The 18899-nt window shown below is 36.7% G+C and overlaps 2 protein-coding genes across 3 annotated transcripts in view; one reads left to right on the forward strand and one right to left on the reverse strand.

Annotated features, from left to right (window-relative positions):
* The window catches only part of vkorc1l1 (vitamin K epoxide reductase complex, subunit 1-like 1), a 14073-nt gene extending 9849 nt beyond the window's left edge, over positions 1 to 4224 (forward strand). The window contains exon 3 of the mRNA XM_043238528.1: positions 50 to 4224. Coding sequence (XP_043094463.1) covers positions 50 to 276 — 227 coding nt within the window. The 3' untranslated portion in view covers positions 277 to 4224. The remainder of the gene's footprint in view (positions 1 to 49) is intronic.
* A 1384-nt stretch (positions 4225 to 5608) lies between these two features.
* gusb (glucuronidase, beta) lies at positions 5609 to 18145 on the reverse strand. 2 transcript variants are annotated; one of them, XM_043238526.1, is made up of 12 exons: positions 17890 to 18145; positions 16555 to 16740; positions 16290 to 16471; positions 15153 to 15295; positions 14354 to 14541; positions 13212 to 13355; positions 11848 to 12026; positions 10605 to 10751; positions 9388 to 9472; positions 8523 to 8699; positions 7562 to 7697; positions 5609 to 6767 (listed from the first exon to the last, which is right to left on the reverse strand). In XM_043238526.1, exons 1-12 carry the CDS (start codon positions 18094 to 18096, stop codon positions 6619 to 6621), a joined length of 1923 nt encoding a protein of 640 aa, XP_043094461.1. In that variant the 5' UTR covers positions 18097 to 18145; the 3' UTR covers positions 5609 to 6618. The 2 variants fall into 2 exon arrangements, with proteins under 2 accessions (XP_043094461.1, XP_043094462.1); XM_043238527.1 differs by having other exon boundaries at positions 17885 to 18015.
* Between the last annotated feature and the right edge of the window lie 754 nt (positions 18146 to 18899).

Genomic DNA, 18899 nt, shown 5'->3' on the forward strand with positions numbered 1-18899 from the left:
TGTGTGTGTGTGTGTGTGTGTGTGTGTGTATGCACGCACACGTGCTCAGGTTTGACGGCCAGCGCGATGGCTGCTCTGATTCTCATGACCACCTCCATCGCGTCAGTGATGGGCTCCCTCTACCTGGGCTACATCCTCTACTTCGTCCTCAAGGACTTCTGCGTCATCTGCATCACCACATACGCACTGAACTTCATCCTGTTTGTGCTCAACTACAAGCGACTGGTTTACTTGAACGAGGCCTGGAAGCAGCAGCTCCAAGCCAAGCGGGACTAGACTCACAAAACAACAACAACAAACGTATAGAAGGATAACAAATCATCCAACACGTGGGGAAAATGTGACCTCTGAAAAATTTGTGACTTGCCACCAGGAGACCTTGCTTCCAAACAAATGTTCATTCTGTCGTGTGTGTGTGTGTGTGTGTGTGTGTCTGTCTGTCTGTGTGTGTGTGTGTGTGTAAAACGAAACAAAAAATTAAACAAGGAGAGAAAACATGTATCTTTAGGGGCCACAGATCACAGGTTTATTGCATTGCAAGGAAGGATTGGAAAACAGAAACACAAATCTTTGTCCGCTTTGATTTCTCGTTGGTTTTCTTTGTTCCCCGAGATGAAAATGAGGTTTGCGCTTTGAGAGAGAGAGCAGTCAGAAAGCACTTACGAGACAAACAGAAGAGGGTGTCCTTTCCCTGAGGAATAAAATGATGGAGAAAACAATGTGAGAAATTCTGTTTACTTGAATCCACTGGGAAAGTCGTTGCTCTTCCAGCGGGACTGAATTTAAGGGTTTAAGGGTAAACACCAATGATCATGAGGCTAATGTACCGCTCGCAGAGATGATTCCACAAAAACGACGGATTGCTATTGAAAACGACAAATAAAGTGTAATTTTTTTTATGTTTACAGTTTTTTTTTTTTTTTATTATTATTATTGTTTTGGAGGAGGACCACTCATAATACATGGAAGAATGTGAGCTGTATGTGTGTAGATCAGATTTCTCTGTGACTACTTTTTTTTTTTTATTATTCGTTTGTTTTGCAGTTCTGTAAATAGCTGCCGCAAAGCAATATTCCAGACTAGTTTGTGTTTTACCGTTGAAACATTAAAAAGTCCCAATCCACGGCATGTCCGTCACTTCCAATGAGTGTTTTCAACAGCGATTGTGCAAGTGTTTCTCATCCTGAAGGGTCTTCACCCAGGTTAAATGCGTTAAATTACTGCGACAGAGATGAAGTTGTAACGTTGTTAGACTCAAGAATTATTTATTTCTCCGTCGGCGCTCGTAAAAAACACCAAATCAGGGTTTGGTTGTAAAGGAAATACTAAGCGGCAAAAAGGAAAAATGTTCACCTTTAGGTCATCCGAGATATAGATGGGTTAGTTTCATCGATTTGGAGATTGTGTCGTTCCGTCACTCGCTCTGCAGTGAATGGGTGCCGTCAGAATGAGTCCAAACAGCTGATTATATATCACAATAATCCACAGCACGGCTAACATCTGGAGAAGACAAAAGCTTGTGATGTCTTTATCAGCTTTCTGGGCTCTTTCTGACGGCACCCATTCACATCCGATGGTTCTCCACGGGAAAAGAAACTCATCAGAAGCTCATAATTTGGGTAATTCCAACCAATTCAGATCGAAAAGATCACTTGGGATGTTTTCATTGTGTTTTTGGAGATGTCAGACATTCCAGAAGTACACTAATGTTCCTTATAGAAGTAAATGGAGAGGTTCTGCGCTCTCCCAGGTTTCCATTTTTTTGTGCTTGAGTTTTAGGTTCATATTGTCATTTTGTCACGTTCATCATGCTCAGAGCTATCATTTGTCATTTCTTTTTGTGTTAAGTTGGTGATTTTTCACGTGAATATTTTCACACGAGCTACATCTACTGTAATGTACTGTAATGTAATTTCCCCCACTTCTGTTACCCAGAAACCCCTCAGCCTGACATTAGTTCTCGATCCCCTTCATCTCTACCTCTCAGTGTTTGTCTCTAGCTGTTTTGATGTCGACGGATGCAACAGAAAAGCCAGTTTTAGTCCATCTTTAAGTGAAAAAGCGTCACATCTTTCAGTGTACGTGTTTAGATGCACAATATTACTGATAAAATAAAGGGTCATCGATGGTTCCTTTTAAGAACCTTTAACATTCCATTCCAGTAAAGGTTCTTTATAGAAAGAGTTATTGAGGGAACCAAAAGTGGTTCTTCTATGGAGTTGCTGTGAAAACCCTCATTTGAAACCTTTATTTTCTAAGAGTTTGTTTTCTGTCAGAGCTTGCACTGTTGTATTAGGAATTGAAAGTCATTATTTTGTCAAATTGACCAACTATCCAATCCAGTATTGCACAAGCTGAGCTAACGTCAGTCTTCAGATGGCCATCAGGTGTGGTTTTGCGTAGATGATTAGGAGCTGCTGGAACATGGAAATGCGAGTGGAGAGAAACGAATCGAGCCGGTTTAGTGAACGTGAAACGACGCGATTGGTGTCGATGTTTCAGTTGACCAATCCTTGAGAAGATGTCTCGTTTCCATTCACGCCTCGGAAGCAGTTTCTACTCAGACTAAACTCTATTGGCGATGTTAAGTTATCCCTCGACCGCTTGGTTTAATTTATTGACCTTTCTTTCGTTGATGCTTTTGTGAAGCACAGCTTATGGTTGGCGTCTTCGTCTGTGTTTGTAATGCGTTTGCTTGAGATGGAGTCGATGTGATCTGTACGAGTTCTGTTGGGTTTTTAAATATTTCACACCGACTAATGATGCCAGAACGTTAATTTTCTCCAATTAAACTCGACACGAAACAATTTGCAACCCGCTTCACTTCAGAAACGTGACGTGTTTGAGAGTGCAACTGGATATTTATTGTGAAAAGGATCCAACTGTGTAAATATTTTTTATTAACCAATAATCCGAGCAACATGATGGTGATGAAAGTTATTTTATGTGTATCGAGTCTTTCAGGTGTTACAAGAAAATTGTAATGATGAGAATTGTTAAAGAGCAGGAAGGTGTTCGCTGCAAAAATATTTTTATTACTATGTATTTATGTCTTGCTTAAAATCAAGGCAACCAGCTTCATCAGATTTGACTTTTCCCAACAACTTGTTTTAAGTTTATACAACAAAAGCCGAAGCTGATTACCTTAAACGTTTTTTTTTTACAGTACAAATATCTAAGCTTTCATAAATCAAGATACATTTACTAAAAGCAACACGATTGTTTAAGAAAAAGTGTATCAGAAGTGTTTTTGCTTCCAACAAGAAAAGTATCCGCTAGAAGAGGTCGGTGAACTCTGATCCCATTGGCAGATATTTTTCTTTCAAGTAAACACGTTTCATTTTGGTGCAAGACTCTCTTTGCTTTTAAACTAAATATATCTTTATTTGAAATTTAGACAAAATACTTGTGTAATTGTTTTGCAGCGCAGAAAGCGAGTCGTCGTTTTTGACGTTCTGGTGACTCGAAACAAGATGACATCTAAGGCTTTTGGGGGGAAACCCCAATGTTTTATTGCATGTTAAATTTCTATCCAAATCAAATGACAAATCCCCAAAATAATGAAAAAGGGTTGCCTTCACAACTTTAAATTCATTAAAAGTGCCTTCTGTATGTCCACTGGGCCTTGGGTTTGGAGTAACTGGATTCAGAGCGGTTTGGTTTAGTCTGTCGTCTGAGTTAAGACTGAAATTAATGTCTCACGAAGCGGTTTGGTTGTTCCTTCACTCATCTTGTATTATTTCTGATTAGTTTAGACTCGTGTTTTCTGCAACACCACATCTGTCCTGAGGATCGTACAATGTGATTTTCTGATAGTAGATAGCGATGTTCATTTTTTTTTTAGTTCTTCTGTTTCCTGATGTAATTATCGGGGCGTCTTGAACCCCGGAGATGTACAGACTGTTAGCGTTCTAGCTCTTTCGGTAGATGCACAGACATGAGAAACGGGACGGATGGGAGATTTCATGTTTGCCCTCGGTTTTTATTTCCAATCGTACCTTTTTGGGGTATTTTTTTTTTTTTTGTTTGTTTGTGGAGAATAAACTGTGTTTCGGTTTGTTTCTGTATTTGCCAAATATGAGTAAAAATGCTGTATTTTCTTACACGGATGAGGTGTTTGGGAGACGGACGTCAGAGGAATTCAGCCGGAGAAGACACCGCAGTGAACATGAACGCGTGTCATTGTTGTGTGGATTTGATCTGCCATTAAAACATTCCCCCAGACCTCTCTGAGCCCCTCTGTGCTTTGACCTCTGACCTCTGAGAGATACGTTGGGCTGTGTTTGGAATAGCATCACGTTATAACTTCTCACAGCACTATTTATGACTTATAGGATGTGTGAAAATCATGCGGTATGCAGCTAGAACTTTATTCAATAATGCAGTGCACTCAATTCTAGTTATTTCCTTCTAAACATTTGACATTAAGACTTTTTAAGACATTTTTAAAACCTACCCCAATAGGAATAGGAGAAGAAAAAAAGCATTCTTCCTGAGAAGTTTGGTTAAGATTAAAACAAGTAAACTTTCTACAAATAGAGAAGCTTAAAAAAATATATATATATATATATATGTCTGGGGTATGAAAACTTATGACTTGATATCTTCCTCTTGCATCTCAACTAAACGTTTCTTGATTTAAGGATGTTTCGATGTTTGTATTGAAAAACAAAACAAAAAAAATACTGAGGAAGATGCTTGAAACAGAAATGATCTGCCAATGAGCTCAGAAAAATCTAGTTCATTCAAAGCGAAAATAAGTTTATTTTTCTGGTCCCATTGGCACTTATTCCTAATCTTTCCATCTAATCCAATTAAGACAATATCTAATGCGGTTTTCTTGATTGAAGAATGAATTTGTAGAATTTCTAATGCAGTTAAGTTCTTATCCTAGCATCGATGTAGCTTACAGTATCAGGGAAGTGTATGGAATGAGATTCACTTTCTTATGAGAAAATATTGCATCCTAAGTAATTCTTCTAGTTTTGTGTTTCTGTATTTTTGCGTCCATCACGGTGCGATGCCTCGTCTCAGACTTCATCCGTCTACTAATTAAACTTTCTTTCTAGACTCCATTCTAAACGTAGCGTGCCGTTTCCGTGGTAACGGTTTACAGCAAGGATGCATCGCAGCACTGAGTAATAAAACACATGCTGTACGAACAGCTGGAGAGTTCCTGGAAATATTTAAGAATAACACGATAGGTCTTTTTTTACGTTCCCATCAACCGGATGCAAAGGTCAGAAAGCCGCAAACAATTCCTTTAAAGAATAACTCCGTCTCCCGTCGTGGCACATATTTGTTTTGGACTGTAAACGCTGCTTGGTCTGTGCAGAGCTCTCTCCCGATTCAGACCAGACCGCTTTTTCACCGGGTGAAGCGTTATTATGCATTATGACTTATTCTGACGGCACCCATTCACTGGTAAGCAGCCGATGCAATGCAACGTTTCTCCAAATCTGATGAAAAAAACGAAACTTAATTGTGTTTGCTATCTTATCCTAGTCAGATGTTTTGAGATGTTTAATCTTGTAAACTTTGGGCTAAATACATCTTAAGTGAATGTAGGCGACAGATGACAATAACGTGAGCATCAATGAGTCTCAGGTCTGATGGAATGTGGTTTATTTGGATGCCATCGTTGAGGAATGTCTGCAATGTGCACATGTACTAAAGATTCATCATGAAGTAATTAAAGTACAGTATAAAAATCAACACGTCACTGGTCACTCACACACACACACAGAGAAGAAACTAAAATCAGAAATATCTTGGTCATTAAAAGACTGGAGCCAATTATTACCAGAAGATAAAAATTCATAACAAATGACAGTGAAATACACAGCATGAGTATATTTACACTGACATTTATTCATTAAGCAGAAACCTGGCTCACATTTCTCCTCAAAAAAATTTCTTTTGCTATTATTATTATTATTATTATTATTATTCTCAATAATGATCCTTATTAGATTTTCATTAGATATTGCAATTACTGCAATGCAGCTATTTTTGAAATATAATTCTGAATGAAGTTAATATAGCCATAATATAAGCATATTTAAATCATGTTAATGATCCTTAGTGGATTATTATTAGATATAATTACATAACAGTATTATTATTATTATTATAGAAATCTGCATTAGAAGTAAACCAAATATTATTAGGTGTTTTGAAATTGGGGATAAATGTGTCTTAATATTAATGCTAAATAATGCAATTGCCGGTCCTAAATGTTTCTTTAAAGCAGAATTATGATCTTTTTAGAGGTTAAAGATGAGCCGGTCACGTTCTCCACAGGTTTCATTAAAGATTCTCTCATCTGAATATCATTGCAAACGTTCACAATAAAAATCCCAGAGTCTGAACGCCACAAAAAGGCACATTAAAAGGAAATAAACGTTCCTGTTCCAGCTTAATAGTGTTACTGTGATTCAGAAGCAAATCAAAACAATCGATAGAAAGTTGTGTCTTCAGGAAGAACAAACAGCATGTGGATTCCCGCGAGTCTGTGATTCTCCCACAGGCGTGATTGTCATAGTGTGGCACATATAAGGCACTTCCGCTTGATAAACAGTCCGTTCTGACCTGGTCACAGGAAGCAGCTAATCTGGCTCACTGGCAGGGATACCTGGCCCAGGTGGGCAGCACACCTGTCTCATTGGCGATCCTCCAGTATCTCTCTCGCAGCAGAAACGCTCCGGCTTTGGGCTGCCGCTGCCGAGTGAAGACTCCCTTCTTATTCCCAACCACTCGAGTGATAGCTGGAGACCGAGAGAGAGAGAGAGAGAGATCGACGCATGATTTCCTTCAACAAACGGTTCACGGAAACGAAAACGTCCTCACTCTCGAGTTCATCCGAGATGTAGATGAGTTTGTTTCTTCAGATCAGATTCTGAGAAATCAGTGTCTCGGCAATGCAGCGAATGGGTGCCGTCAGAATCAGAATCCGTCAGTTAATGACTTCAGAAGACAAGACATTTTTAAATAAAATACATGTCTTCCTCCAGCTTTTTCCTCTCACATCAAAATCTAGCTACATAATTGTTAGAGCTGTGTTTGATCTGAGCGGATTTCTCTCTTGATTCAGACCAGAAGACTTTTTCACTGCGGGAGAAGCCATTATGTATTACAGACTCGAATTTAAAAATGTCTTAATGCTGGATTGGTTTGATATTTCGTCTTCTCCAGATGTGCTGTGGATGATTGTGATGTTTTTATCAGCTGTTTGGACTCTCATTCTGACGGCACCCATCCGCTGATGAGCAACTGAAGCAATGATCCAAATCTGATGAAGAAACAAACTCATCCAGGCCTAAGAATGAGCACAACTTCATTTGTGAAAGAACGACTCCTTTTAAACTATAAGTATTATCTACACATCAGGGCAGAAAACGTGTAAATAAAGTTTGCAGATTCCATCCTGGTAACTGAGGCCCTGACACGGTTTCATACTCTTATCAAAAGCATGCGTCGGTGAACAGTATGCTAGTTAATGTGTGCTATGCGCTCCAGAAAAACCCGTTCAGAGCAAAGGCTGCCTGCAGTGGTTTCTTACTTTGAGCCGTCATGAAGTCGGCGAAGTTCCAGATCAGTTCTCCAATCACAAACTCCTTCCTCTTCTGGTCGAACACGTTGTGGTAGTTCTGCAGGACCGTCTTTTGATACTCCTCTGTGAACATCATGGGTGGATCCTGCAGGACAATAAACACGTGAGGTTCACTTCTTCCCACAGCTGGGTAAACAGACGAGAAAACCTCAACAGCTGGAAATATTTTTGCTGTACTTAACTTTTTTAACTGTACTTAAAACTGCATTACTAGGATAAAAACACACACACACACATCAATTCGGGTTAATTCATGCATTTTTGACCTCGAGGTTAGATTAATATAATGCTTTATTGGGTGGTTGTTCTGCACGCTTGATAAACAAACTTCATCTAGTCCAAAACACAGCAGCTAGAGTCCTTACTAGAACTAGGAAGTATGATCATATTAGTCCGGTTCTGTCAACAATGCACCGGCTCCCTTAAAATCTTGTTAAATACCTATAAAGCCCTGAATGGTTTAGCTCCTCAATACTTGAGCGAGCTCTTATCACATTATAGTCCTTCACGTCTGCTGCGTTCTCAATACTCTGGCAGTTTGATAACACCTAGAATATCAGAAAAGAACGGTCTCCCTAACGTCGTTCGGGAGGCAGACACACTCTGTCCAGTTTAAATCTAGATTAAAAGACACAAAAAGCTGTAAAATAAGGACACTGTCAAAAATAAATACCATAAACAGACTCTCTTCATCAGTTAACTTCTACTAACTAAATAAAATCAGCATTTGATGGGACCGTCCTTCGCATTTAAAGCAGCTTTTGCGTTGTGTTTTATGTTTCATGACAAAAGACCTAATTTGTATAATTCCTAGAGACTCAATTGAAATGTAAACAAATGATACGATTCGTTTGCCTCGTGCACCCAGACACAGTTTTTACTGTTTTCTATCCGTGTGTTCAGGACTCACGCTGTGGAGGCCGGCCACGGCGTCTGCTCCGTACTCGCTCTGGATGATGGGTTTCTGGTATTTGCCGTACCAGTTATCAAACTGAGTGTTGAGCTGAAGAGCGATGATCTCTGTGTGACCCGGGTCGTGATACCACGAGAAATAGCTGTTCACGCAGATCACGTCCACGTACGGAGCCTGACGACCAGAACACAGCAAATCAGCAAAAACTCTTTCTGCTTTTCATACAGTATCAATACTCTGACAGTTTGATAACACCTAGAATATCAGAAAAGAACAGTCTCCCTAATGCCGTTCGGGAGGCAGACACACTCTGTCCAGTTTAAATCTAGATATATATATATATAAAAATATATATAGACACATACATATATGCATAATGTCCAAGATTTGTATAATTTATCAAAAACATTATATATAATAAGTATAACAGCAATACAGATCATTTCTATATTTATTTTTGAAATTCAATTAAACACATTCAACTAAACATGGAATTTAAAATATGAAAGACAAATGTTAATATAAAAAAAGCTATAGAATGAGACCCAATGAGAGTGAAAGTTGAACTGAGGTCTGTACGGCATGAGGAGGTACTGTTTTCTCCCCTGGAGAGTGAACACTGTGTGTACTACGGTTAAGAGGACAGCGTTCAGGATAATCTTGAGTAAACTGACTGAATGACTGACTGTGTTTGAATGACCCAGATCTACTGTAGAACGCGCGATTGTGAGAAATGCAAGATAAGAGCTGTTCAAACAGCTGGAATGAAAAGGAAAGCAGAGGCAATGTTGCGAAACGGTTACTTCGCAACACAGAAATTGCTCCAAAATGCACGTATAAAATGTAAAAAGTGAGGTCTCACCCCCAGATCTCTGGCGTAGTTGCTGGCTGTGATGTACGTGACCGGCCGAGACGAATCCAGAGATTTCGTATGAGACACCAGCTCCCTTCAGAAAAATATGACAATATGAACGAGAACTTAGAGATGCCATTAAAACCATTTAAAAATGTACCAATTTCCAGATGAAAAGAAGTTTCATATACATTTTGATTTATGACTATTGACAAAGGACGCCTTCATTTATCATTTTAAAATTATAATAATCAGTCACCATAAGTAATTTCTGGCAGGTTAAAAATGAATTTTCATAAATTGCCATGACTTTTCATAGATATTTATTCAAACGTTAACTTTAAATTCCTTTATATTTTAAGTATTTATCTTCTATTAAATGTTTAAATTATTATTATTTTGTTATTATAATATTAGTACTGTTATCTTTTTGAACGCTGAAGTATAAAATGTTTATTAAATGTAATGATTTTATTCACTAATATATTTTAATTATTTACATTAACATCACTTTACATTGCAGCTAAATGGAAAAAAAAAATAAAACCACTAAAATGAAAATTCAATTGGAAAATGCATACAATAAAAGCCAACTAAAAATATTAATAATGCTACAATAGTATACAAATACAACTATATAATGTAAGTCAATGACAAATAAGTAATAACTATGTTCTTCTGACACTAAAACAAGCTCTATAGTTATTTTTGCTATTGAATTTTAAATTCATAATTATTTATTCTATTTTATTGCGTTATTTAATTAAATTTGTATTAATTATTCTATTTTTCCAGGCAAGGAAACCACAACTTTACCAGGTTTCCCATAATCACCGGAAAGGAAACAAGAACCCAGCCATTATGTCGTTTAATACGAATGCATTTCCCATCACGAGCTGAAGCCGTTGAGACTCGCATCAGAGCCGGTGTTTTGGCCCGTGGCGTGTCTACGATGCTCAGGTATGGTAATGAGGCTCAGAGCAGGTGTTTCTACCAGAAGACATTCATTAAAGCCGCTGAACGAGACCTGATATACACACAAACCCCTCATTATGATGCACCATTACTGTCAAAACAGCTTCAGAGTTCTGCTTAAGACGGCGTCGTAACTGATGTTGTGCTCCAACAACAGGAGATCCGTATTTAGTCTGTGTTTTCTGAAGTTAGGTGTGAACATGCTGGACGCTGAACTCTTGAAGAAGTGGACGGTGTTCAATCTGACTCACTTGAAGTAGAATCCGGCGGGCTGCATTTCAGACGCCGGCTCATTGGCCACAGACCACATGACCACAGACGGGTGGTTCTTATCACGCCGGACCAGCTCTTCCATGACCGTCAGGTGATGAGCCAGAGAGACGTTCCCGAAACTGCGTCTGTGGACCACACACACACACACACACACACACACACACACACAGACAGACAGAGACAGACAGACAGACACACACAGACAGACAGACACACACACACACACACAGACACACACACACACACACACAGAGACACACACACACAGACACACACACACACACACACACAGAGACACACACACAAACACACACACACAGACACACACACACACACACACACACACACACACACACAGACACACACACACAGAGAGACACACACACAGAGAGACACACACACACACAGAGAGACACACACACAGAGAGACACACACACAGAGAGACACACACACACACACACACAGAGAAAGAGACACACACACACACACACACACAGAGAAAGAGACACACACACACACAGAGACACACACACACACAGAGAGACACACACACACACACACACAGAGAGACACACACACACACAGAGAGAGACACACACAGAGACACACACACAGAAAGAGACACACACACAGAGAAAGAGACACACACACAGAAAGAGACACACACACAGAGAAAGAGACACACACACAGAGAAAGAGACACACACACAGAGACACACAGACAGACACAGACAGACACATACAGACACACACACATAGAGACACACACACACAGAGACAGACACACATAGAGACAGACACACACACACAGAGACACACACACAGACACACACACACAGAGACACACACACACAGAGACACACACACACAGAGACACACACACACACACTCTTATTGATTATCAGGTAAAACCGCCTCGAAACCAAAATGCTTTAAATAGATTGAGATTAAATATGAATGAGTGTAATAATATAATAATAAATACAATTAACAGAAGCAAAAAGGCCCCTTGCTCTAGCTTGCTCTGTTCTTTTGTTTTTTTTGCTTGCTATGTGTACTGCTTTAAGCTAGCCTGAGATTTGTTAAGGAACAGAGAGCCGTGAAAAGGATCCTGTCAGGTTTGTAATCTTGACACCGTTTCAGACACACCGAACGAAGCGGGGCACTACACACCGTGTGTCTGTGGTTAGTGTGTTAGTGTTTCTGGGAGGGCGTCTCACATGTCTTTGATTCCTACTCCGGGACACTCGTCTATGACGACGATGCCGTGGCGGTCGGCCGTCTGCAGGATCTCCTCGGCGTAGGGATAGTGACTGGTGCGGAACGAGTTGGCTCCCATCCACTTCATCAGGTTGAAGTCCTTCACCGCCAGAGGCCAGTCGAAGCCCTTCCCGCGGATCTGCCACACAAAGAAGCGGCGCCTGACTCTCACAGCGGCAGACTTCAGCTATCATAACACGAGTACAGCAGGACGCGGCCTTTCACCACAAACCGGTGTCTTTCTTCCACAGCAGACTGAGCTTAACGACTGAACGAAATCAGTACTAATCTTGTTTAGTACTTAAAACACATCCAAGTTAAATATATATTTATATATATATATATATATATAAATATATATTATATATAATATATATAAATATATATATTTATATATATATATATATATAATATATATATATATATATATAAATATATATTGAATATATATTATATATATATATATATTTATATGCATACAATAAAAAATACAAGGATATAAATATAAATATGCACACGCACATTTATATTTATATCCTCGTATTTTTTGTTGTATGCAGAAATTAGAATTCGAAATTCTGCCTAAAGCAATAAACGTTTGAGCATTTCAAATGACAAAAAGTAAAATCAAACAGCCACACGAACAAAAACGACAAAAGCATAGAACAGCATTAGCGAACTTTTAAGTAAAAATAAAAGGTTTTTGATAAATATAAAAAGACAGAATTACAATAAAATGGAAGTTCTAAAATGACAAAAACTAAACCAAAAATAAATTGTATTAAATAAAAATAAACTGAGGGAAAATGGCCGACTAAAATGAAAAGCAAAACTGATAATACATAATATAAAAGCTTTTGTCATCGGAATTAGGATCAATTAAAATTAAAAATAGCCTTCGGTAAGCAATTGAAATAAAATATGTTTATTTATATGTTTAAAATTACTGTAAATATACTATAAATACATTGCAGAAACTTTGCTTTGCAATGATTTGCATCATAAAAGCGCTCTACAAATAAACTTGAATTGAATTTAGAAACTAAAATTCAAAAGGAAAACCGATAATGCATTAAAGAAATGACTGCTAATAAATCACTAGTAATAATTTATTTAATAATATAATCAAAATAATAAATATAAAAGCAATCATTAAAAAATAGATAAGTTTAGATAAGTTAGAAATTAAAATGCGTTTAGAAAAAAAAAAAAAAAAGAGCAGCTTAAACACTAAACTAAACAGAAAAAGGAAAGTGGTGGAGGTTTTCACAGAGGTGTTATTTTCTAGGTGTCAGACAGTCGGCGGTCTTCTGGTGTCACTCACGTCTGCGTCCTCGTGTTTGTTGACTCCGTGGAAGTAAAAGGGCTTGTTGTTGATGAGAAACTGTGTGCTGGTGACTTTAACGGTCCGAATTCCCACAGGAAGAGTGTAAACGTCCGTCTGTCCGTCCTCTGCTGTCGCCTGAACCTACAAAACCAGGACAGCTTTCATCCACGTCTACACTGAGACTATTATAATACATGAACGATTCCATGCACAAACTTCTAGTAATATTTTGGATTAATGCTGCAAGCGAGCAATATATGGAATCTATAATAAAAAAAAAATTAAATAATAATAATAATAAAATAAATAAAAAACAAACTACTATATATATATATATATATATATATATATATATATATATATATATATATATATATATATATATAATGTTTAATTTTAAAATAAACATTAACGTGATGGATCTCCTTCTTCACATAATTAAAACTCAAAAAATTATGCAACTAAAAATTATATAGACAACCATATAGACAAGTATACAGGCATTAAGGAAAAAAACTAAACTTAATAAAAATGACAAACTATACATAAAAATAAAACTAATTCAGTTCATTCATAAAACCTATAATAGTTTCTCAGCGATACTAAAGTAACACTGGTTTCACGGAAATTCATCTCTTTTTCATTTAGTTTACAAACTATTTATTTAATAGTACAATATAAACTATTTGTACAAATGATTTATTTAATAGATTTTTTTTTAGCAATTCACAAAGTCTGAACCAGGCTTGATATAGTTTTTAGATTTATAGTTATTACATTTTCGCTATTTGAAATAAAATAAAATATTATATTATGAATAATTAATTTTTTCCCTCTAATTTCCAAAACAATATTTTTTTCCTTTCTCATTTAGGTTAACTTTATGTACTGAAATAACCGATACTCAAACTAGCAATAAAAAGAAAAGCTATGACTAAAATGCACAAAAAGAAAACGGAAAGCTACTAAAACGGTGAACATTTAAACAGAAAAAAAATTATTCCGATTATTAAGTATTCTAATGGCATGAAATGAAGCTCAAAACGTTCCAGTAAGTTTTCGTCTGCTGATATTACATGACTGCATGAGTTAAGACTTCTAACACTTCTAAAGCATGTACAAGCCCTGTGGAAGCGGACCTCCATGGAGTACAGGTAAGCTGGGTTTTCGTGCATCAGATAGGGCCACCACAGGTTGACGTCTGTGACTTTGAGGACCCCTCTGGAGCCGTCGGCCGAAGCCACGCATCTGCCGTCCTGAGCGAAGAGCGTGACCTTCACAGCGGGTTTAGAGCTGCCCAGCACGGACACGTTAAACCCGACCAGCCCTAAAACACGGGACAGACACGGCATCGGAGCTAATCAGTCGCTCAGGCTTAAACACTGTCACAAGAAACTAGGATTCATGTGCAATATTATGCATTTCATAATTGGGATACTGCCCTTCGATGCAATAAAACAATGCAACTTTACTTTTAAACAAGTGGAAAAAAATCTCTTTAAGAGAGGCTAAAAACAACCCGCATACAGGCAATAAACACATGCACGCATGCATTCAGAGCATGTTCAACTTTTCTGTACTTTTCTTAATGAACACAAGACTTGAAAAATATTTAAAAATGTAAAAAAAAAAAATATATTGACTTTGATTTAACGCTTCATTATTTTCCTATTCTTTATAATTATTAGTTACATTTTTCAGCATTTTAAAAGAGTTAAAAGTATTAATTTTGTGCATAATAAATGCATACCGAAGTATGCTATATTAAGCCCCCAAAATGAATTACAGCTTTGTGCATATTATACACAAAAGAAGTCCTTAAATATGACACGAACTGTCTCATAAATGTCATTTTCTTTGCTCAGGTAGCATTTAAAAGTACATTTCTGCTCTCTGTGGAATGAAGTTATGATAAAGAAAAGTTTCTGGGGCGCTCACCGATGTTATCAGAGAAGGTCGTCTCCACTGTGATGTCATCAATGTGCGCCTTCGGTGTGGTGTACAGCAGGACCGCTCGGTGGAGTCCAGCGTAGTTGAAGAAATCAAAGTTGGTGTTCTGAATGAAGTAGCCAGCCGGGTATCTGAGAGGAGAGGAAGACGGTAAAGACAAAATATCTAGGAGCAATTTCTGCGATGTTCTGCAAAAATGAAACTCACAGTATCCTGCTCCCATGTTAACATGTTTAAAATTGCAATAATATGTAATTGTGATCACATTTAACCACTGGGCATCCCACACCTGATTTATAGATGCTCAGAGGAAAAGTGTAATTTAAAAATAAAAATTTTAATAATGAATTAACAATAAAAAGGGTCCTATAAAAAAAAAAAAAAAAACTGGAAAAACACTAAATATTTAGTATACGTATTTTATTAAATATGAAATTATACTTTCAAGTATTGAGTAATAACTACATATACTTACTATATATTTAGGTTACTTGTATGTAATAATGCATAATTTATTGTTATTATAATAGGAAGTACATTTAAGATGTGATTTATACTGCTCAGAAAATGTGTAATTTAAAATAAAATTTTTAATAAATGAATTAATAAATATAAATAATCCTATAAAAAATATAAAAATACACATATATATATATATTATATTTAATATATATATATAAATAAATAATATATAATATATATATATATATATATATATATATATATATATATATAAATATATATATATATATATTATATATATATATATATATATATATATATATATATATATATATATATATATATATATATATATATATATATATATATATATATATATTTTTATTTATATAAATATATAAATATATATATATATATATATATATATATATATATATATATTTATTTTTTTAAATATATATACACACACACACAAGTAGAAAACTAACTTTTAAAAAATTTACTTTGACATATTTATATTATATTTTATCTAAATACACAGCATAAATTAAATTCCACTCGGGAGAATGATGATATCTGGGGGTCTGTAGCTGCTCAAGTATTGAAAACTGCTTTGTTTCAGTGGTTTCAGGGCATTACACGGACACTTCGGCGTCGTCTGACCTGGTGCGATCGCTCATGTACTGGATGGTTCCCGGTGGAAGCGTCTCAAGAGTTAAAGTGTTGTTCACGGCGATGGTGATCCGACACGTGCCGCCGCTCGTCCTCCGCAGGACGCCGCCGATGTCCGCCTCGAACGGGAGATGGCCGCCCACGTGCTCGGTCACCTCGACCCCGTTCACCCACTGCCACACGGACACACAGCACAGATCCTGAGACCGTGACTAATCATGAGTCAAAGGCAGCCGCCCGCGTCCCACTGACTTACAAGCACTGAGTGATAGTGAGCGCTTCCCACTCGGAGCACGATCCGTGTTTCCCGGTCCTGGATCCAGCGCGACGGCACCCATACGCTCTTCTCATACCACACCCAGCCGATGAAGTCACGGATTTTGCTGTCTTGTGTGATGTCGTTGTAGCTGGACGGCACCGGCATGTCAATAACGGGCCCCGTCTGGAATAAAAATCACACGGTCACAAAATAAACACCTAAAAACACACAGACAATTGCATTCTTAATAAGCAATGTTATGCAATTATAAAAGCTGGTTGGCTCTGACAATAGTGTTTAATTAAACTGCCACCGTTTCTGGGAATGCACAACGCTTTATTCTGATTGCAGCGTTTAGTACTCTTCTTAAAAAAAAAAAAGGATGTTTCTTCTCAAGAAATCTTACGAAACACGCATTGCACAACAGTTGTGCAAGGCGATTAATCCAAAGAATTACGCTTAAAAAATAAGACGAGTATAATAACAATAATAAATACGTAAAAGCAATTGAAATGTAAAATTAAAAATGTCATTTAAATAATAATATAGTATAGTATGAAATCATAATAGTGCATTATTAAAGCAAGGAGAAAACATATTATTATTGAAAAGAATTGTAAGGGGAAAAAAAGAACAATAAATAAGACGCTAAATTAAATTGATTTATTTAACATAAATTAACAAAAGCATGTAATGTATATTAATTAAATGTAATAAGGCATCGTTATGAGAGCCCCTGGGGTTCGTTGAAAATATTAGAGAAAATTGGACTAAAATGTACAAAATTAAAATAAGCGATTAAGGTGCAAGAATAAATAAATTTGACTAAAATAGAGATGATTGAATTAATAATAAAATATTGAAATAAGTAGCTTAATTAATATTGCACAAAACCATATATATATATATATATATATATATATATATATATATATATATATATATATATATATATATATATAAATATATTATAAAAAATATGTAAAAAATGTAGCTTTGTGAGAGCCTAGTGGCTCACAGAAAATTAAGAGAAAAATTATGCAAAAAAAAAAACAATGCGTGAATAAATTTAGAAATAAATAAGAATTAATGAATAAAATAATAATTTAATAAACATTTATTTTAAACTGGGGTTGGGGGTCTGTGGCATCTATAAAAGTAAAAAAAAAAAAAAACTTCTGCCACAAAATTTTATTTGTAAAAGTATTTAAAACTGAAAGTAAGCAATTAAAAAAAGTGAATAATTTCCGAGAAGCTCTTTTGAAAACTCTGCTGATTCTGTATGAACGTGTAACTCAAAAGCGTGACGTAGGCGGTGTGTTCTCACGTGACCTCCGCGAGCGGACTCTTGTACCACTCCTGCTCGAAGCCGCGGTTCCGCTCCGGGGACAGGTCCGCCCTGAAGCTCCACAGGCCGCTCGCGTCCTTCACTTCTCTGGAGGGAGACTCCGTGGGGAACAGCATCCCGCCCCGCAGCGCCTGGCACACGCCGCACAGAGCGGCCAGAAGCACGCGCGTCGCCGCTCCGCTCGAGCCCATGGCGCTCCGCTCGACGACGGGCTGTTTACGCTGAAGCACTTCCGGTGCGCGCGAGAGACGTCACCACGCGCCCTCGTTTGCGTCAGCGATAATAAGCGTTTGAAAGCTATCTCAAACTAAATATTTAAGTGGGAATAAACTTAATGACAAGTATTATACGCCTTGTAAATATATTTAATAGCTTTATTGATATATATTTTTACATTTTGTGCTTTACGTGCAGAAACAGGCTTTTATTTATTTTGGAGCTCGCCTTCCGCCTAATTTTTCCGCTTAACATTTTATATATATATATATTTTGACCAATTGTATGCTTAATAAGATAATCATATAAAATAATAATAATAATAATAATTAAGCTATTAAAATTAACATTAAAAGTTATAACTTAAAAATAACTTTATTTTAGCATTTTATTTTATTTTTTTATTTTAATATTGGAATTAAAATACACTTTGATTTGTTCTATCGTAGCCAGTCTGTATTTGTAATTATTTGCAATCAGTCCCCTTCAAAAAAGAAAGAAAAAAGTCAATTAAAACAGATCATCGTGACCACAACAAGTGTAAATTAAATTAAAAACTAATTTAACATGCATTCTCTTTACACTAGGCCTATATCGTGTGCTTTTCTGTTTTCTGTTTATGGAAACTGAAGGGGAAAAATAACGTTTAGAAATCAAGGATTTTAGTGAAGCCTGCATAAATAACACAAAAAATGTAAATAACATATAAAGTCAAAATGCCTTTTTTTATTTAATATAAAAGAGGAATGTGCAGCTGTCGTTTCAACCACGAGGGGGA

Source organism: Puntigrus tetrazona, chromosome 5, assembly GCF_018831695.1.
Source record: "Puntigrus tetrazona isolate hp1 chromosome 5, ASM1883169v1, whole genome shotgun sequence".
Lineage (NCBI taxonomy): Eukaryota > Metazoa > Chordata > Actinopteri > Cypriniformes > Cyprinidae > Puntigrus > Puntigrus tetrazona.